At 52.1% G+C, this 19,835-nt stretch overlaps 7 protein-coding genes across 7 annotated transcripts; 1 reads left to right on the top strand and 6 right to left on the bottom strand.

The window, feature by feature from the left end:
- Positions 1 to 252: 252 nt before the first annotated feature.
- Positions 253 to 1,027, top strand: SEM1_1 (26S proteasome complex subunit). Its single transcript, XM_007813853.2, has 3 exons — positions 253 to 549; positions 637 to 748; positions 828 to 1,027. Exons 1-3 carry the CDS (start codon positions 441 to 443, stop codon positions 865 to 867), a joined length of 261 nt encoding a protein of 86 aa, XP_007812044.2. The 5' UTR covers positions 253 to 440; the 3' UTR covers positions 868 to 1,027.
- Positions 1,028 to 1,175: 148 nt separating this feature from the next.
- PGK1_1 (phosphoglycerate kinase) lies at positions 1,176 to 2,784 on the bottom strand (the record flags this gene model as incomplete). The annotated part of the gene is made up of 3 exons (XM_007813854.2): positions 1,176 to 1,942; positions 2,015 to 2,435; positions 2,719 to 2,784. The coding sequence occupies 3 exons, from the start codon at positions 2,782 to 2,784 to the stop codon at positions 1,176 to 1,178; spliced, it is 1,254 nt and encodes a 417-aa protein (XP_007812045.2).
- A 912-nt stretch (positions 2,785 to 3,696) lies between these two features.
- Positions 3,697 to 5,083, bottom strand: J3458_016214 (uncharacterized protein; the record flags this gene model as incomplete). Its single annotated transcript, XM_066120947.1, has 2 exons — positions 3,697 to 4,809; positions 5,015 to 5,083. 2 exons carry the CDS (start codon positions 5,081 to 5,083, stop codon positions 3,697 to 3,699), a joined length of 1,182 nt encoding a protein of 393 aa, XP_065974072.1.
- A 2,099-nt stretch (positions 5,084 to 7,182) lies between these two features.
- On the bottom strand, positions 7,183 to 8,075 carry J3458_016213 (uncharacterized protein; the record flags this gene model as incomplete). Its single annotated transcript, XM_007813856.2, has 2 exons — positions 7,183 to 7,764; positions 7,821 to 8,075. The coding sequence occupies 2 exons, from the start codon at positions 8,073 to 8,075 to the stop codon at positions 7,183 to 7,185; spliced, it is 837 nt and encodes a 278-aa protein (XP_007812047.2).
- A 1,781-nt stretch (positions 8,076 to 9,856) lies between these two features.
- Positions 9,857 to 13,604, bottom strand: J3458_016212 (uncharacterized protein). Its single transcript, XM_007813857.2, has 2 exons — positions 12,867 to 13,604; positions 9,857 to 12,799 (listed from the first exon to the last, which is right to left on the bottom strand). The coding sequence occupies exons 1-2, from the start codon at positions 13,434 to 13,436 to the stop codon at positions 10,325 to 10,327; spliced, it is 3,045 nt and encodes a 1,014-aa protein (XP_007812048.2). The 5' UTR covers positions 13,437 to 13,604; the 3' UTR covers positions 9,857 to 10,324.
- Positions 13,605 to 14,380: 776 nt separating this feature from the next.
- J3458_016211 (uncharacterized protein) lies at positions 14,381 to 14,862 on the bottom strand (the record flags this gene model as incomplete). Its single annotated transcript, XM_007813858.2, has 2 exons — positions 14,381 to 14,652; positions 14,715 to 14,862. 2 exons carry the CDS (start codon positions 14,860 to 14,862, stop codon positions 14,381 to 14,383), a joined length of 420 nt encoding a protein of 139 aa, XP_007812049.2.
- A 173-nt stretch (positions 14,863 to 15,035) lies between these two features.
- Positions 15,036 to 16,698, bottom strand: J3458_016210 (uncharacterized protein; the record flags this gene model as incomplete). The annotated part of the gene is made up of 8 exons (XM_066120946.1): positions 15,036 to 15,173; positions 15,241 to 15,625; positions 15,706 to 15,889; positions 15,952 to 16,053; positions 16,128 to 16,245; positions 16,306 to 16,403; positions 16,457 to 16,560; positions 16,655 to 16,698. 8 exons carry the CDS (start codon positions 16,696 to 16,698, stop codon positions 15,036 to 15,038), a joined length of 1,173 nt encoding a protein of 390 aa, XP_065974071.1.
- Between the last annotated feature and the right edge of the window lie 3,137 nt (positions 16,699 to 19,835).

Here is a 19,835-nt window from a genome sequence, read left to right as displayed (position 1 = left end):
TCATCAAGCAGTGTTTTTGTGCAACTCGGCCGTTGCATCTGCACGCCGCGGAAGCACGTTAGTAGTATTCATCATCTCACACCAGTTGCAAACCATCTCATCATTATGCATAATCCAAACTAAGTATTTACACTCCGTAAAGAGAAAAAAGCCTCACAAAGAAGCTAAATAACACTACACATGTGTATTCTCCAAAGCCGTCTACCATCCTCATTGCCATTTCTCCCCAGCCACCACCTGCCTACCCTACAACAAGACCGGACGCCGCATTCTTCCGCCCCGGCCAACACACGAGCTCCCCAAGCTCGCCATCTACCGGAGACCATTCTCCCACCATCTCGAACAAACACTTAGCACCGCCAACCGTCCTTCCTCCATCACAATCCATACATCTCTCACAAACAGAACCCCTCGTCTCACCCCAAACCCAGTACCCAAAAATGGCTTCAGACGCCAAGCCCGAAACCCAGCCCACCGACGAGAAGAAGCCAGAGCAGAAGACCACGGCGCTAGGCGAGGACGACGAATTCGAGGACTTCCCAGTCGATGGTACACATAACCCCCTCCCCCCCGACACCACTCTTTCGAACCAAACAAACGTGGTCCACAATGAGGGAAGCTGACCAAAACCACCAGATTGGCCAGAGGACCAGACCGAGGCCGCCCAGGGAAACGGCGAGACAAAACACCTGTGGGAGGAAAGCTGGGACGATGACGACATGACGGATGATTTCTCCCTGCAGTTGAAGTGAGTGTTGCGCCTCACGCGGCCACCTACCTGATAACGCAAGTTTTCTTCATGGGTCATGCGAAACTAACCTGCGCAGGGAGGAACTCAAGAAAGTCGAAGCCTCGAAGCGGAGATAGGAATGGGCACATAGAGTGGTATAGATGGTTATGAATAAATGCTATGAACTATACTGCTGGAGCTGATACGTGTGTGCGTGCCTTCGTGCCTGCGTGCATGCGGTGCATGGGCTGGCGGGCACTGACTTGTGTTGACGCGCGCACCATTTTCACCCTGACAGACGAGTGCGATTACATTGTGATATTTACGTTTTCTAACTATAAAAGCGACTGTCTTGATCGATCTTGTCCGTCAACTTACCCTCAGCTACCATGTCTTGTTGTTTTATAATATCTCGCGATTCCCTAGTGGATTCGGGTTCTGGTGTTTACTTACTCGAGAGAGCAACAACGCCAGGGAGCTCCTTGCCCTCGAGCAATTCCAGACTGGCACCACCACCGGTAGACACGTGGCTGAGCTTGTCCTCGACCCCGTACTTGGCAGCAACGGTAGCGGTATCGCCACCGCCGATAATGACAATCTTGCCGTTCTCGCAGCCCTTGACGGCAGCGTCGAGGATGGCCTTGGTGCCGCTGGCAAACTTGTCAAACTCAAAGACACCGGCGGGGCCGTTCCACAAGATGGTCTTGGCCTCGTCGACGGCCTCCTTGAAGAGCGCAGAAGACTTCTCGCCGCAGTCGAGACCCATCCAGCCATCGGGGATACCTTTGTCATCGGTGGCGTAGCCAGACTCGGCATCCTTGGAAAACTTGTCGCCGGTGACGAAGTCGACAGGCAAAACAACCTTGACGTTGTTCTTCTTGGCCTTCTCCATGAGGTTCTTGACATTCTTGGAGCCGGCCTCGTCAAACAGCGAGGAGCCAATGGGCATGTCGTTGAGGACCTTTTTGAAGGTGAAGGCCATGCCGCCACCGATAATCAGAGTGTTAACCTTGTCCAGCAAGTTATCAATGAGCTGAATCTTGTCCGAGATCTTGGCACCACCCAGGATAGCCAGGAAGGGACGCTGAGGCGACTCGAGAGCCTTTGCAAAGTAGTCGAGCTCCTTCTTCATAAGGAAACCGGCAGCCTTCTGGGGCAGGTCAACGCCAACCATGGAGGAGTGAGCACGGTGAGCGGTGCCGAAGGCATCATCTATTCAAGTCGCCCGTTAGCTTCATCGTGAAAAAATGTCGCATTTCAAAAAAAAGTGTGGTAGAATCTCACTGATGTAGACGTCACCAAGAGCAGTCAGGCCCTTGCGGAACTCTTCAACCTTGGCCTTGTCAGCCTTGGTCTTGTTGCCCTCCTTATCCTTGGAGCTGCCCTCCTCCTCAATGTGGAATCGCAAGTTCTCGAGCAGAACAACAGCACCGCCGTCGGCCTTGTTGACAATGGCCTCGACCTCGGGGCCAACGCAGTCGGGAGCAAAGGTGACGCTCTTGCCCAGCAGTTTCTCGAGCTCGGGAACGACGGGCTGCAAGGAGTACTTGGGGTTGGGAGAGCCGTTGGGACGGCCGAGGTGGGACATTAGGATGACGGACTTGGCGCCATGGTCGATGGCATGCTTGATGGTGGGGATGGCACCGACGATGCGCTGGTTGTTGGTGACCTTTTTGTTCTCGTCAAGGGGTACGTTGAAGTCGACCTGTGTACTTGGTGGTTAGTCTGGCAATTGACTTGTGTCTTGTGTGTGCAGTTCCATGTTGCAACCAAGTCGTGGCTGAAAAGCTCCGTTGCCCCCGCCTTCCGCGGGCTCGCGGGGCATTGGGAATTGTCCCAACAACCCGGGCAGATACAGGCCAAGAATAATAATACATGAATGAGTAGTAGGTCCTTGGTCTCCAAATCCTCACATTACGACCCCATTCTCATCTTATGAGATGAGCCCCTGCACCCAGACGCGGGGGGGAAACAGCTCCCGAACTCACCCGAATCAGGACCCTCTTGCCCTTGACGTCGACGTCGGTGATGGACAGCTTGCTAGCCAGAGACATGATGGCGTGTGCTCGGGGTACTGTGAAGAAGGCGGAAATACGGGATCGAAGGGACAGTATCGTGGGTTGTAAATTGATTTCCCGTTGGTCAAGCGCACGGAAAACAAGAGGAGGATGCAAAGTACGGTAGATGCGCCAGGTGGGAAAGAAGTTTGAGCTATGGAGGGGTCAAATGGTTGGGAGGAGGGGGGCGTGAAGGGCAAGCAGATGGCGGGGCATTCAGGACCTCTAGCTTCAATGTTGATGCTGGTGGCCCAGCATGACCACCCAACACTGCATTCCCTGTGGGCACATGCAACTAGGCGTCAGAAAAGACATGGTGTAGTCAATCAACTGGTTAGGCTTGATGCTGAGGCAGTTTGTCCTTCCTACCCTGTTTCAACATTGACGTCGGTGGGGTCAACCGGAACTGCTTGGTTGTACATGATGGAGTTGGTCTGGAGCTGGGTTGGAGTGCCGGCTCTGCTGATACTTTGCAGACAGTCTGGTAATAGTCTGGTGCCATTCGAATGTTTGATGTTCTGCCGGGCTTTCACCTTGCCAGCCGTGGCTGAAGCATTTTGCACTCCAGCTCAAGGTTGAGTGAGTGGGACAGTGACGTGATGCAAACGCCGTGCTTGTTTAACCTTGTTGGCGGCATGTGGGCTGTCAAAAATGACTCAATCGCGAGCGATCACGTCCCAAATCACAGTCCATCAACTTGCATCAAGCTAGCATCACTTGATTAGCAACACCAAAGTCGATCCAGGTAAATGCAAGCAAGTTCCATTTTACGTGTGGCAGAACTGCATACAAAGAACTGTACACTACTGCCACCGTTCCAACCGCAGGCGTCTTCCGTGGTCGCCGCCTCACTTCTGTCAAGAAAGCAATATATCCCAACCCTGTAAAAAGATGAGAACCATTTAGGAATCAAAGCGCAAAGACCGGAATGCTCCAATGCCAAACTGTCAAAACGCCTGCCCTGAGAGGCACCCAAAACTGCAAATCAAAAGAAACCGAATTTGTATGTGCTATGTGCTGTATAGGCAGTCCAATACCATGATCCATGACCAGATTGATCCACCGCCGGTATGAATACGAGGCGTCATATTGTGGACTGTTTCTGTTTGTCTCTCCCTTTTCACTCATTTGATCCCGTGGCCATGATACATCTAGTCGGAGGCGTTGGTAAGGGACAAGTACGCCGTCCAAGCGATACCGATTGTCGATACGAATGGCTACGCAGCCAGGAGTCAGTACACTGATGATTGGTGTGCCGAAACCGACGCAGTGGTCCATCATTTGGGGATAGAAGCTATTGGAACTTACTAGCTGAAACTGTACCGGCATGAGGCGGAAGTTGACAATCTGCACGGCTGGCCAGACGACATAGTTGGCCTTGAGAGTAGGCACATACATGTCGCGAAGCTTGCCGCCAATGGCGCGTCGTCCGCCGCCTTCGGCAATGGTCATGACGACAAAGAACAGGCCCACACCAAAGGGTGCATACACAAGCTGATCAAACACCACACGCTTCATGGCTGGGCCAAATGCGCTCGTCTTGGTTATGGGAAACGCTCGTTCGAGGAATCGGAACCATTTGAACTGAAGGGGCGCGACGCAAAAACCATAGGCCATGAATCGAGTTAGCCGCTCAAAGTCAAAGGCTGTTGGCAGTGCCTTGCTGCCGGGGATAAAGTCGCGTTCATCAAAGTCTGCACTTTTACGGTTCAGTTCGTGAATCTCGATGGCAAATTCGTCTTTATCGGCGCCGATGCTTTTCCGAGAGGCGCGTGTCCGGATGGCTGTGATGCTCTGGGCAACTGTGTCGGCGACGCCACCGAGGATGGCATTGGTGACCATCATGGTCATGACTATATTTTCGCAAGGGTTAGTCGTGTCGAGAGAATGCAAGAATAGCAAGGCTACTTGTGGGCGGCATGTGTGCGTACGTGGTCGTTCTTCATAGTATGTGTTGAACCTCGCCGTCAATCGAGCGATGAGGGCCATTTCGATTAAGAAGACGACGGCGTGGAGAATTGGCTGAGAGCAAACGAGTTAGAACCATGGCAATACGAGAAGGACGGGTTCAAGGACAAAATATGTTGATGCAGGCGAGGCTGCATGATGAGGAATGGATGAACGAATGAGGAATGCATTCAATGGCAAGGACGGGCCTGAGTCTGGTTATGCGAGCGAGAACAGGCACAGGAGGCAAAGGCGCATTCACACGACACTTGGGACTTACGATGCGACCGAAGAGATATTTTTCGTTGATGGAGCGGAGAAGCCGCCTCCTGCTGAGTTCCCACGACATGGCAGGCAAGGTTTGCAAAAACGCGAGGGAGAAGGGCGGAGATGGAAGGGGACCGAGATGGGGACCAAGGGTGTTTGGGTGCGTGTGTGGCAGAGCCTTTGTAGATTGAGGGCCAGATTCCCAGAATCGTGTGCCGGGTGGATTCAGTGACTCGACGATTCCCGATCGATGACGACACAGACGCAGACGTTGCTTTCCGACGACGGATTAGACGTCTCTGCGTGTGTGCAAGGTCGAAGGATAAATTAAAAACCAAAGAACAAACAAGAGAGGCGATCCAGGCAGGGACAAAGGCGGGTTGACGAAGCAAAGAGGTTGAGGCGATGGTGATTCAAGGTGGAGGCGGTCAGAAGGACAGGCTGGTTCGTAAGATGAGAGGGAATGGGCACTGCGTCATTTGGGCTTGGTCGGTTCGCGAGGCAGTTGGCGGTACTCGGTAAAGCACGGAGAGCCGACATGCAGCCCTGGAGATGCTCAGTACTCTCTCTCTGTACTCTGCAGGTATACCAGACATCAAATGGACGTCAAGGAACAAGTCCAGGGTACCAGACGTCAACTGGTATCTAGTACCAGCTTGAGCACGCCAGATGTCGACTGTACAAGCCCACTGAACTCAAACGGTGGCCAGCAAGTACCCACATGCACCAGTAGACGTTGGACAGAACTGACATACTGACATGTAACAGTCCAGTTGCTGACCCGCATCAAGAGGTTCCCTCTGGCGCCTTGCAGACAACCTGTTAGATGTTACTGGATGACACAGCCGCTGGCGCACAGCATTGAAGTTACTTTTCAGCTTTGCAGCCGGAAAGCCTCAAATTGCTTTGCATGTTGAAAGCCAACTTGCCAAGCCACCAACCCGGTCACCACTCGAGCCGCCAGGCGGATCCACACAGTGACGCAGTGACCAGACACATCAAATGGAGTTGACCAGTGCCGCCTGGCCTCAAACATGAATAAATCAGACGCCTGACTTTTAATCTGGTTCGTAAATACTAGTCGACGGTAAGTGAAAGGAACTACACCAGTGACCTCGCCCTACTTCCTCCCTCTAGGGTTTCCATGTTAAATGCCTCTTGCCAACTACCTAGCAGGTGCAAAGGGTCTGTAGTTTTAATACCTATTACTTAGGTACCTGCTTGGCTACAGCGAAACAGCTTTATTGAATCTTGATTGAACATGTTGGACTTGCAAATGGCTTATAATAATTCAAGACTTGTCTTGAACTGAAAGGCTATGCTATTACTAGAACTAGAGGCCCTGCGCGTAGGAACCAGCGACCTATATATATTCTACGGTTCACACCAGCAAATGACATTATACTTATACGCCCTATGGTCATGTTGGTGGCTTAGTCCTTGGATGTATTGCTACATGGCACCAGGTCTAGTAGAATTTAAAATATGAGAATAGCGAGAGCTTCGTTATATTGATAAACCGCATGTGAAGCTGGTAAGCTTGTGCTAGCATCCCAACGACACTTATGGGGCTACGGAGCCTTGGTTTTAAATAATTTAAAGCTAAAGAAAGGAATATCAAAGTTGAAAGGGACAACTAGATGCCGTTGATCTCTGCCGCTGGACCGAGCCAAGGGTCTGGTGCAAACCGAGTCGTCAACTAGACCCTGGCCGGGGGCTCTGCCTCGTGGCCAGCTATGCATTCGTCGTAGCTTGCGAAGCCAAGCCTATCTGTAAATGCCTGAGAACCTACTTTCTGCCAATCCCATTCAATAATCTTGCAAAAGAGCTCCGTCCCACAAGCCCTGTCGACTAGATCGGCACTGAGGGAATGAGAGCCAGATTGCTTGAGGTCAGCGAGACCGGTACAGAGATCATCCCCCCCCGCCCCTCCTGTTCAAATATGCCGGGTTTGGACTAGGAAAGTATCTGTGTCTCGCTTTCGTCCCTATGCGGCGCTGGAACCGGAGCCGGAACCGCCGAATGAGATGCATGATGAGTTGGCCCGCGAGCCCCGAGTATTTCACGATACCCTGCCCAATATCCCATGCGTTCCTTCTGGCCCTCCGTAAATGTTGACGTACAGTCCCTAAAGAAGAAGTTAGAGTTGCGATTGCCATACCGTTGCAGTACAGGAAGAACTCACGAGTAATCCATAAAATTATACATATTGGTTTCTCTCCAGTCACCACAAGCGTAATGGGCCGGCGTGCCATCAGGCAAGCGCCCTCTGACGGCAGAACAACGCCATGTCGGCTGTTCCTGAGGAGAGGTGTCGTCAATCATATCTCCATCGTCGCTGCAGCTGCCTGCAAAGGTGTGCAATAAACCCAGCCAGTGACCGACCTCGTGGGTAGCCGTGTCTCTATTGACCGACCGAGCAACAATGATGCACCCATCGCGTACTAGGTTCCTTTCCGACACGATGACGTTTTTGCGAGTTGTGATGTCCACCGGGTTTCCGTTGACATGGAACGTCACGGGCAAGGTACATGTACCACTGGTAGTCGTCCCTCGATCCTTATCTTCTTCAATGGTTGATACGTAGTAAAGATTCAAGTCTGCGTATGTTCCCTCGCGCAGTTCGTTCTTCATTGCTGTTACGTCTTGGAGGGTAGCCCAGTCTCGGTTTTCCGTGTAGCTGACATTAATCAGAGTAAATGAGATTCCGGAACCGTCAAAATTCCAATTCATGGCTTCTATTGCGTTTTTGATATCCTCCTCCTGCAATGTAGTTTAGTATATAGTAGCATACAACTCAAAGAAACGCTCAAACGTACCTCTACATAACCGCCTCGGGCAGTCTTATCATAGTAGACAACATGAGCGAACACGTCAAAGTTGAACTTGTCCCCTGTTTGGCGTCGTGTAAGGGACGAATTAGAGGATTGTAGGAGCTTGGAAAGCTGTAGAAAGTCTGGGCTTGGCGCTTCGTCTGCGCACTCAAGGATTGGTTCTTTTTGGCGTGCATGTATTGCGCTTGATTTGACAATGTTTGCCATTAACATGGCAATGAAGAGAGTGAGAAAGTACATGGTGGAAATCAAACGTGCCAAATACTCGTCGACGAATGGACACAGTGAAGAGCAAAGTGAAGATGATTGTGAAGAGTCTTGCAAGGCTCATGTCGACGTATAAATACCATTAGAGAACCTGCTTCCCTTGAATCAAAGCGCGCCACTATATCATCATCTTGACTTGATTGCGTGATTCTTCATTCAACCCTACTTGAAGTGATCCTGGGCAAATTTTAACCGACATTCCTTCTATACAGTCGATGTCCTTAAGCCAGGAGGTATCTCATACTGAGCCAAGCATACAGTAAGTCCCCTGTTTTGATAGCTACCTGTGACAAAGTAAGGAGATATATAGCCAGTCGGTGATAACGTAGCCAAGATGGTCGTGCTAGCAGCGGGCCACTGGGCTGGCACGTATAAACAACCAAGCTGATCCAACCGAGCCTCAAACTCCCCACTCATCCTTGTGTGTAGAAACGTATAAGCTCGGTACAACCGCGGAGGACTATGCAATAATGTTTCCATCAGTGGATTGACCTCCTCCGCAGTCGGATGTCCTCCCGGATATAGTGTTCGTAATATGAGTCCCGACGCGTATCTTACGAATGCAAACCCCACACTTTTCTTGCCCATTTACTACAAAGCTGCCGAATGATCACATCTCTGTCAACTTGGACACGCGACCGTTTTGGCTCGTGGGCGGCAATAGCAGTCGTACTAGTGCCTTGCGGCCACAGCATTCCGAAAGCATTCGATATCTCAAGTTTCGGTTGTGTGGACAGGGAGAAAGCAGACGGCCCTGACGAACAAAAGTCACACCCACTGAACACGACAATAACCTGGTCACCACTAAAGTATCAGGGCCACGGAGAGAAGGGAGAGCCAACAGGGCACGGCAAACTCAAAAACCGGACGTCGGGGATATTCGGCCAAGTGCCGCTATTGCTGCATCTTGTTGCCCAGTGGTTCAACGGTCAAGCCTAATAACCACTCTGATATGGAGCTCATTTGTTCAAACGTCGTAGTACGTAATTTTGATACTTGTATTATAACCAGGGCAAGCATACATACATACTTATCATGGAAAGACCTATACGCGCCGCATATCCGCCAGGAGTTACCGCCCCTTTAGCGAGCGGGATCGGTTAAAAACGTCCACATCCCCTAGAAGTAGCGAGCGGTAGTGAGGTCACGGAATCCACAATGCCCCGGCCAGCAGCCGGTGACCTCGAGTGACATTGATAATAACTGTATCAGGCCTAATAAACGTGTGGTTGTGATGTGTGTAATGTGATTTCTTATAATATAAAAGTATACTAAGACTTTTATTATAATATAAATCGAGTATAAAATCAAGTACTGATATACCAGCTTTTAATTGGCTTCAAATCCCCGTCATGCCCTCGCTGCCGCCTTCGCTGCTTTTAGGGCAAGCAGACTAGCCAAGCGTGTGGTGTCCAGTTTGCAGTTGACCAGACACTTTGCCCGACACTTTTCTACATAATCAATTGACATGTATGAATGTGAGGATTGCGTCGCCCAACTACGCGCCCTCCCTTTGCTGCCCTGCGATACCAAGCCAACTCTGGGGCATCTGGAGGTTTTTATATAAGCGCTGACCAATGGAGAAACGCTACTCATGCTCATACTATAGTTGACCAACGCACTAGCTACAGATTACAAACTGTAATAAGCTCGACATTGGTCGCATAGCCTCTTTCGGCAGCTCCGATGTGAGACGAGCTCAACAGAGGCCTTCACTGCCACCCCCATATTATGTGCGGCCCCGGGTCAGCTACGGCTATTTACGAACTTTATTACCTTCCTTGTGATATTTGCTATGTAACTAGTTGTTCCGATTCAAGAATATAGTGGATCGCTGGCAGCACAGTCCACGCGGTTTCATTGTCTGTGGAATGCCGACTAGGCCTCCACATTCTCGCATGTCATGATGGGCTGCTTCATGAGTTGATCAGTCCAACCAGTCTCCACTATGTCAACACAGCAATGCAATAATGCGGATCCTTGAATCCTGCCGTGGGAATAATAAGAAGCAGCATTATTGTTGGCAACAAGGATTCGTTAAAATTACCATATCGCTGACATGCCTAACAAACGTCTAACTACTAGTTACAAGAGATGTCGTCTCAGAAGCAAAAGGACGAATGTCGGCTCACCCAGTCGCTTGTACAGATATACTTGTGCTACTAGTGGATGGAGATGAAGCCCGGCTGGCACTCTGGCAAGGCATCGAATATGCCCTGCTTCTAGGAACTGTCGTGTGCAGCAGGAGCATCTCCAGCACCGCCGGCAGCAGCAGCGTCTTCAGTACCGGCAGCAGGTGCGAAAAGCTCAGGATGTTGGGCTATGAAATTCGCCCAATAAGCGGCTTCCTCCTCTGGCGTCTGGGGAGGTCTCCAGTTATCCTCATCCACGGGTTGGTTTTCTTGGGCAGGCTTGACATTGTGCTTGTACAAGATGGAAAAGACGGGTGATTCGACAGTCTGCCAATGGGTCTCGTTGGCGGCGTCACCCATGATGGACAGGGCTCGAGCAACAAGCTTGTACCGGCCGGGCGGCGCGTACTGTCCCGGGGCAAAAGCACCGCTCCAGTCAACATGCACTTTACTACGACGGGCATAGTGCTGGGGATAGCCGGGCAGCTGGCCGATGGACTTGACGCCGGCAAATTCGGTGACTATCAAGTCGGGTACGCAAGCCTGAGATAGATCCGGCTCCGTGGCGTTTGCTCGCCTAGCAAGGCTGGCCAGGCCTCGAGCGCCGACGCTTGCCGTGTTGACAGGAGCAGGCGTTGGGCACATATCGAGCGGCACAATATCGACGCGAACCTGGGGCGAGCCGAGAACGAGTTCAAACGAGGTGGACATGGTTCGACTGCGAATAGCGTCCGGAGAGCTTGTGATTCCCTTGGAAGGCCCAGGCTTCTGCCCCTCTGGCGGATCGCTAAGAATGAATTCTGAGCCGGCCAAAGAGGTCAAACCACTGGCAGGATCGAGGACGGTGGCTGAGCGGAGCGAGCCACCCAGTCCGAGATAGGGAACAGTCAGGTTTGTACCGTCAGACCCCTGGATGCTGACCCAACCGGACCACAGGGGCAGACGCTTGGGATCAAGGCCGCTGGGATCGATGGCTGAGACGTCAACAGTGGCCGACTGACCTGCACCGATGGTGATGGAGGCCTGGCTCAGCTTGATATCGGCTGTAGCGTCAACAGCCTCACCAGCGCCAGGGCGAATTGGGTCGCGCCCGAAAGTGTACAGCGTGGTGGCAGCGAGGTTGGCAAGCTGGTACGTCACCTCGGTCTTGGCCGTATTGTTAATGCGCAGCGCAATCGAGTCAACACGGTTATCAGTATCGTTGAATGTCAGGGCACCAGGTTCGACGAGGGTAGTGGCGTGGGCAGCCTCCCACGCCCTGAGAAGACCACCTCCCTGCTGGGCCACGGTAATCGGACGGCCATCGTCGCTTTGAGGCTCCGCCGTTGACATGATCAGGCTGTTGAGGAGAGCAGGATTGAATGTGCCCCGGGCCTCAGCCATGAGGGCAAAGACACCGGCGACAAGAGGCCCGGCAAAAGAGGTGCCCGAGTCGGAGCCGTAGCCGCCGCCCCTCCTGGTCACAGGAACACCCTGGCCGGGCGCACCGATGGTAGGCTTGATGTCCAATTCCCACGTCGGTCCATTCGCCGACAATCCGGCAATGTAGCCCGTCTCGATCCGGACTCGGCCGACTCTCCGTGCCGTGACCGGCTGGCCGGATGCGAGGGCACGGGCCATGGCACGGCCGACGTCTGCTCCGGCAATGCCGATTGCTCTAACTCCCTTTTCGTCCTTGGGCCGAATATCGGCGATAACCGGATGGTCTTGCCAAGCAAGGATGTGCGCCGCACCGCGGGCGACGGCGTTTTGCACTCGATCATAATAGTGGCAGTCTTTGGTCTCTGGTGTCTGGCGGATCAAGGCGATGTGGCCGACGAGGTCCTGGGCGAAGCCGGTGCTCGAGTTGCCCGGGGACAAGTTGCAGTTTTCCTCGAGCTCCGTCCAGAAGTCGATGGTGGTAGGGACTTCCTTGGCCCCGGTGAGGTCATCGTCGGGCTTGTCGCCAAAGTCGGCATCGACGTCGTGCACCGGACGCCACTCCCGGTCCCAATCGTCCAGCCCCCGGCGGGGCTCAAAGGTAAAGTCAACCGGCTCGGACCTGTTGCCAATCGAGTATTCACCGCGGTGCTCGAGACCTACGTACTCGCGGGCAAACGAGTTGACAGACGTGACACCGCGGCCGGTGCTGGGATTCATGGCGTAAAAGAGGCCTTTTTCCTGCATGTTGCCCAGGCCGACGACGCAAGGCACTCCGCTGGCAACGATGCGAGCAGCGACCATGGCAAGCGGTCTCTGAGCCCAGTTCTCGCCCTGGAGACCGATTGACGAGATGATGATTTGCGCGCCGTCCTCTTTGGCCTTGAGCCAACCCGCCATCATGTCGTCTTCACTTCCCTTGGCCTGGCAGTCAAGCACGCGATATGCCATGATAGTCGCGTTTGGCGCCGCGCCCACAAAGCCATCGGCCTTGTTATAGCCGGCCAGAATACCGGCCACGATGGTGCCGTGGCCATGGCAGTCTATGGGGTCCTTTTTGTCTCCTTCGTTGGAAAAGTTCTCTCCAGTAGCAACCTTGCAACCTGGTCCAAAGCATCCTCCCAGTGCGGGATGTTTGTAGTCGACCTGTTCTGCTTGTTAGCGTCTGCACTCTTCCGAGACTCGGGAGAGGCAAGAGGGTGGGGGTACGTACACCAGTGTCAACAGTAGCAATCTTGATACCACTCCCTAGATATCCCTCCTCGTGCAGCTTGTCGACGTGCGTCATGAGGTGGTTCCAAGGGGACTCGACACGGTCATCGTCGGCTCGACGGCTAAGAGGATGGCGCCGCTTGGCCGTTTTTGACGTCGCCTCAGGCTTCTTGCCCGGCTTCTCTTTCTCTCCCTCGGGGACGTCGGGCTTGTCCTCGGGCTGGTTCTGGGTTGTGGCCTCGGGCGCTTGAGTAATGCTCTGAGCCGGCCACGATGCCCTGACACCCTTCAAATTTTTCAAAAAAGCTTTTCTGTCCCCTACCGTCGTCAATTTAGGTAGTACAGCTGAAACGCCGTTGAAATAATTCGAATCGTAAACGTGGCGCAACGTGCCGCCACTGGCCTCGACAGCCTTGGCCACTGATTCGCGGGCCTCGCTGTTCTCGCACTCGATGATCAAGGCATCGGCGGCGACCTTGGTTGTCGACTCTATTCCATTTTCTGCGGCCCAAGCTGGCGATGCTCGTATCAGGCCGAGCGCCAGAAAAGCTAACCAGGACGAGCAAACCATGGCAGCGGGATAGGTGCCCGTGTAGTGGGGTAAACGATTTTACTATAACACAGGTGAAAGAGAATATGGCCAACCGAGCAAGGTTAGGAACGATGGCTGTCTAGAGCATGGCTAAAATGATAATCTCGAGAGGTTACTTTCTCCTCGTTTTATACTCCCGCATGTCGGTGCTTGAAAGGAACGGACTGTGCATTCTCTGCATGCGTACCCATAACCATATTTTCTTGGTTCATGCCGACGTGTATATGGGGCAGCAGCAAAGATTTGGGAATCCAGCGAACGACGTAGTCATGGAATATTGACCATTCGCGCGCAGTGGAAACCAACAGACGATGTTTATGCAACATCGAACAATTTAAGCGTCTATTATTTGCAAGTTACGTCAGCCGTGGTGGCAATTCTCAGGTCACTTGAGTCAAGGCCGTTACGGGATAGGTATAGTAAGGTCCGACTCATAGTTGAGTGCTGATATCAAGAATTGCTATTGGGACAGCAGTGTGTAGGTCCCCAGCTGTCTACTCCACATCGGTAACGACCCGGGTTAATTAATCGTACAAGTAATTTAACAAATATCCACCGGCCCTTAATAAATCAAACTCGGCTCACTCCATAGTGTAATAATTGATACTTTCATGCGGGTTCCCCTTGCAGACGAAGTCGTAAAAGAACAACGCATCAGGATGGAATATCAAGACTGGACGGCAATATCCTGTTCCAGAACACTCCCGTTTACATTCTGTATTGAATCGAGATGAGGGCTGTGTGCTGACCGACCCAGACATGGCGGCGATTCTGTAGAGGTGAGAAGTCTACATTCTAAACAGCAAACGTGCTAACCTAGTATGGATATCTCAACGACGTCTGGTCGTGAGTCAACAGAGACGCGCAACTCTTCTGGAAAGCTGTCACATTCTACCTCCGTTTTGCGACAGAAAAGCCAGCCACTACACAATATAAACTGGTGCCGTCTTCTCTTGCTGTCCATGGTGGCCGTCAAATTGCGCATGACTTGGGCCGTCGAACGACACCGGCCTGCTGTCATTGATGGGCTCAAACTCTGCCTCCTCACCCAGCCCAGGGGGAGGGAATGCGAGGTTCAGCCCCAGGAACACAACAAAGCCGATAGCTAGACCGACTATGAAGGTGAGATTGTAGAGTCGGATCCAACCCACCCAGCTAGGATCTGTGAAGGCGTCAACAGAGGCGACCAGACCAGCTACCAGGAAAGCACGTTAGCCGCCTTGACATTTGTTGTCTCCTCTCAAACAGTCAACTTACGAAGCATAGGCCACGCGCCCATGAAGAAGGCGACCGGTGCACGCCAATTCAACCCGCCACGGTACCAGTAGATGGAGGAACTGTCTCCGCGATACAGATCGTTGATCTTGAGCTTGCGCTGCCTGACAATATGGTAGTCTGCAAGCATGATGCCGCTGCATCAACTGTTAGACACAATTGTTACTCTAATCCTGTCGTGGACGCTACTCACGTCAAGGGGGCCAAAAAGACGCCAAAACCGCTAAGGACCTGAAGAAATTTGGCAGCAGTGGCGAGAAGTTGCCATGGCCTATTACTCATTAGAAGCCACCTCGTGTAGCGTCACAGGAGGAAGGGGGCGTACTGGATTGCAATGCCAATTACAGCCATGACGGCGGCTCCGCGTCGAATGTTGATGTACTGCGGCCAAAGACCTGCCATGTCCATGCCACAGGACATGGCGTTGAGCACGACGGAAATCTAGGTCAGACTGTGTTAGCCTTGCAACAGGCCCAATAGCAACATGGCCGTGCCATGAACTTCTTACAGCAAGTTGGGAAGCAACGAGACCCAATCCACCAAAGAAGACGCCAGCGCGGACACCAGAGTTGGAGCCGTAGTATTCCTGCATGGCGGCAAGTAGGTAAATCGGGTTCCAGATGACCTCGCCACCGAGAATGTCTCGTGCCGCGCTGGTCACGACGATGCCAATGACAGCAGTAACAGTAATGGTCAATGGTGAAGCTATGAGCTGCGAGGGGACCGGTGCCATTTGCTTCGTGGCATACCGAGTCCAATCCGATTGACCCAGAGTCCCTCCGCCCCAAGCTCCCAGGATGGCAGTCAAACTGAACATGAAGGCCCATCCCACGTTGGGAGCGGCGCCGGGCTCGTGGAACATGGCTCCGGCCCCATGGGCCTGGCTTACGGACCTTGTGGTCATGCCAAGTTAGCACAGTTGCTCGCAATAATTGTGCGGAAACCAGCCCGTGTTGGAGATGTGTAACCCTACCATATGAGTAGACCGAAGGCGGTGCAGCAAAAGAGCACGAAGCAGACAGCAAATGGAACCTGTAGTCGTTCGGGACGGATCAAGACTGCCGGTATAAAGGCGCACATCCAAATGATGAGACCAATAAAGTCTTTCGTTTCGAGGTGGGAGCTGGCGGAGAAGTAATTGGGAAGATGCGCGAGGCCTTGCAAACACGGTATTAGAGCGGCACATGGCAAAGTTGCTTTGGGCCAAGAGCAAACTTACCGGGGATGATGGCTCCGATACAAACTCGAGTTGCCTGGCCACCCCAAAATGCCTGCATGCCAAACCACATGGACGCGATGAACACGCGCAGGATAACAGGGACTGTATGCCGGGAGGGTTCTAGTCAGCCTATAACCTGAACATGCCGCGACGGAGGACATGGCCGGTAAACTAACAGTACGATCCTCTCATTCCCCATGAGAACCGGCTGGAAACCGTATAGCCAATGTAGTGTTTGGCACCCATCCAACCACACGCCACGGCGAGAAGACCAGTAATGATGCCACCCACGACCTTTGATTAGGACTGCCAGTTAGTCACAGTCGGTTGCTGATGCAACGTACATGTACTTACAACCGCTGCAATCGCCTGTTGCGGAGTGAGCCCGAATGCCAGCAGCGTGCTTCCGACCGTCCATGCCGAGATGTTGGAACCCGACACGGTCCAGTATGCTGTCGAGATGTGAGTAAAAGGTTCCATCGCGGGGCGGCCATGTGTGTCCTACCCATATACGATATGAAGCCATAGGTCCGTCTTTCACGAGGAATGGGAATCAAATCGCGATTGCACCAAGTGGTGTTGTCATAGTTGGAACCATGGTCCTTGGGACTATTTGCGACGAGCCGAGGTTAGTTCCGACGAATCCGCATCACGGCAACCGGGGCGTGCTATGTAGGTAGGTATCAGAGATTGGCCAACAAACCATTGTAATCGTTCCTTCAGGGACTTGTTTCTTGTTTGGTCCATTGTAAGGGCATAACGGCACGCACTGATGCTGGTCGGGCACTTGTGCGATCATGTGTCTCTGGACAAAGTTTACGATCGGAAAGCGCCCGACGCAAAGACCATGTGGGCAGGGACGCCTGCTTTATATCTGTCTGCGAAGAGTCTGAGTCTGGTGAAACCAACAGGCTGTTGGCTTCGGCGACGACCCCCCCTCCAGCTCATGCCATGGTCATGATGCACGCAGCTCTGGGATTAGATTGGTAGCGCTGCCAGGCTAACCCAGAGGAGTTCATGTATGGAAAGAAAACACTGTGTGAGACCCTGCCATGGAGATTTATCCGCAACCTAGTTTCGAGTCCCTGGCAAGAGGAGCAGAAAGCCTGTTCAGCCCAAATTTGCCATTCCTTCTACGCCCCAGTTTCGTCCCGTGTCGGCCCGCACGTCATGTTCCCTTGCCATGCCGTGCTATCACGAATGGCGTTAGTACGAGACGTTCTGGTCGCGGCGTTGGCTCTTTCTGTCCCGTTGCAGTTCCATCAAGCCACCACGCCGACCTCCCTTGCGCCATTCGAATCGTGAGTGAACCAATGGCTTCGCAACAGATGGAGCCCCCGGAGTAGCCCTACTGGCTCGGCGCGTTTAGGCGTGGACAATCGGCCCACCATCTTTTTTCTCGTGGTGGTATCACGTTGGTAGCGAGTGTCGTGTCTTCCCCCTCCGTGTATAGCAACGAGCCCTCAGTGAGCGGCCAAGGCATCGACTCCCCTTGGAATAACTCTTTTATAGTAACGATGGGACAGAACAACATACTTGTGTCTGCCACGGTTCACTGTCCAAGCTGGTCCTCGGGTGGGTAAGCATCGAGCCATACATAAACTTGTCAAGGTGCCTTGTTGTGTTCCTACTGGGGCTTGTGGATAATGGCACGTCTTGGCAACCATCTTTCCAGCGATGTCCGGAATAATACATATCCTGTCGTTGCATGTTGAACTGTATGTATGTTGCCAAGCTCCTCCTCCCTTTGGCGTAGGATTCAGATGGAACTGCTACGTTGAAGTCTTGAACCTCTGCAATGCAAGACAATCCACGGTCCTTTCGCTTCTCAGGGCTTCACATGGATTAATGTAGGGTCACTTCTGCTCACTCTCTGGCAGCAATAACTAGTCTTTCTGACTCTGTCGATTATTGACCCCTCACTCAAGATGGATATACCCATATGACGCAGACCCGTCGATGGGAGCTGCTCTCAGGCGACCGACTGAATACCTCTGTCGTACGCAACAGTGAGACACTGGATGGCAGATTCCAGACAATCGCAAAACTTGACCCTGGGACCGGCTCTGCCGTGATGTTTTCTGCGTTGAGACTACTGTTTTGGAAGCCTTGGTGCTTGGTACAGTTGTTGTCGGGCTTGACAATTGAGCCATGGAGAAATAACTTCAAACAAGGTCCAACAACAGCGGCGCTTGCGCGCATACCCTCGACATCCAGCTTGGAAGCGTGCCCTTTGGCTCTGACACTACTACTCGCACTTCTCCTCTCTCCCGATTAATCTTGCCAAGCACTAAGAATATTCTTTGTCACCCCGCTATATCGCTGTTAAGATGACGACTTTAGACATAGATACAGCTCAGAGAGTAGAGTTTTAACGCTTACGGCTAATGATGAGCTATCGCTTGAAGGATTATATTTTGGGTAAACGTTCGTTAATTAGTTTTAATCAACACGTGAAAGTAGAATGCACTGATTCTCTTAAATTTATAAGAAATTATGTATTTCAGCTATAATATAAACTATTGGGAACGAGGCTTATATTAGTTCTATTTAAGTTTTTATCATACTATTACACGGTTACACAGGACTACGATCACGGGACCTAGGGCACAACACTCACCGATTTCTTGTATTTATAGAGCTCTTTGGTCTATCCAGGCCTTGAGAAAACCAAGGTCCTTGGATACTAAAGACTGTTGTTAGCTGAATTGAGCTATTGCTCCAAGCCCTTACCGAGCCCTTGTCACACATACTATCTCCCTGGGGCCGTGGGCTGCGGGGACACTAAATGTCGTGTTAATTATAAAGGCAAGCCGAGCTGGTTTCTCCGGCATGTCAACGGGTCACTGAGTCAAGTCCAGCCGGCTGGATATCAAACATAAGAATACTGCAGTGACAGTTAAATAAAGGCAGCCAAGAGGTTCAGGCCGTTCCAACCGGAAGCTGTCTACTGCAAAGCGAGTAATTGCTGACCGCGCGTTCACACAGAGGAGAATGTATCTCATGGCTCCAAGGAAATATTCTTACCCTTGAGTAAGTAAAGCAGTCTCGTTGTGTCATCATCAGGTGTGTTTCAAGTGCTAGAGCACGTGGCAACAGCTCTAGGTCTTGAGCTCCAAATAGAGCACAACCTCACGAACCAGCAGAGTGGCAATGGAACTGGGCTAGAAAATGGAATTCCAAGATGAGCGATCTGCTGTCTAATGAAGCGCTCGAGCTGGAATATACACCGATAACGAGCCCGGTCTCAGGGACACGAGAACCAGTTATATGGGCAATCTTTTCACCACATCTCCTTTGATTGGCTCACTCATATTGACCTACCGCGATGAACTAAATCTTTGAGTGTGGCAAGATGGTTGAGGGAACAAAACCAGACACAAAGTTGAAGGTTATTTGGCAGTCAAGTTCTTCCTAGATCCTTAATCAAAATGTTTTTAAGTCTTGGGCGACCATGAGATACTCTTACGATATTTTTTTTTTAATACTCGTCAAAGGAATCGATGGATCTGCAAAGAACTCGGCAAGTCGCGCATTCAGAAACTTGGTGAGTAGGGTAGGGCGAAGCGATGCAAGGCGGCGGCAAGATCTGATAAAAGCTAGCCCAAGACACACCAGTTCAATTCCAGTTGTGACATACTGTTCATGTCGGCAGTTCAAGTGCGCCGGAAACATCACGGCCATTGGGTCCATGCGGCTTCCCGCAGCTCCCACAAACGCAATGCGCCCGCCATTGGTCTTATTGCAGATGACCATCAGCCACGCGCAGAGAGCGGTGTAGTTGGTTGTCTGACGCTGGAGCTCCACGCGCGCTGGTGTGTTTTAGTTTTTGCTAAAAGGCCCTGTCTAGGCTCAATGAATGCTCAGAATTGCGTGTCACTTGG

Source organism: Metarhizium acridum, assembly GCF_019434415.1.
Source record: "Metarhizium acridum strain ARSEF 324 chromosome Unknown scaffold_380, whole genome shotgun sequence".
Classification (NCBI taxonomy): Eukaryota; Fungi; Ascomycota; class Sordariomycetes; order Hypocreales; family Clavicipitaceae; genus Metarhizium; species Metarhizium acridum.
Note: the sequence above shows the minus strand (reverse complement) of the source record. Positions and strands in the feature narration are given on the sequence as shown.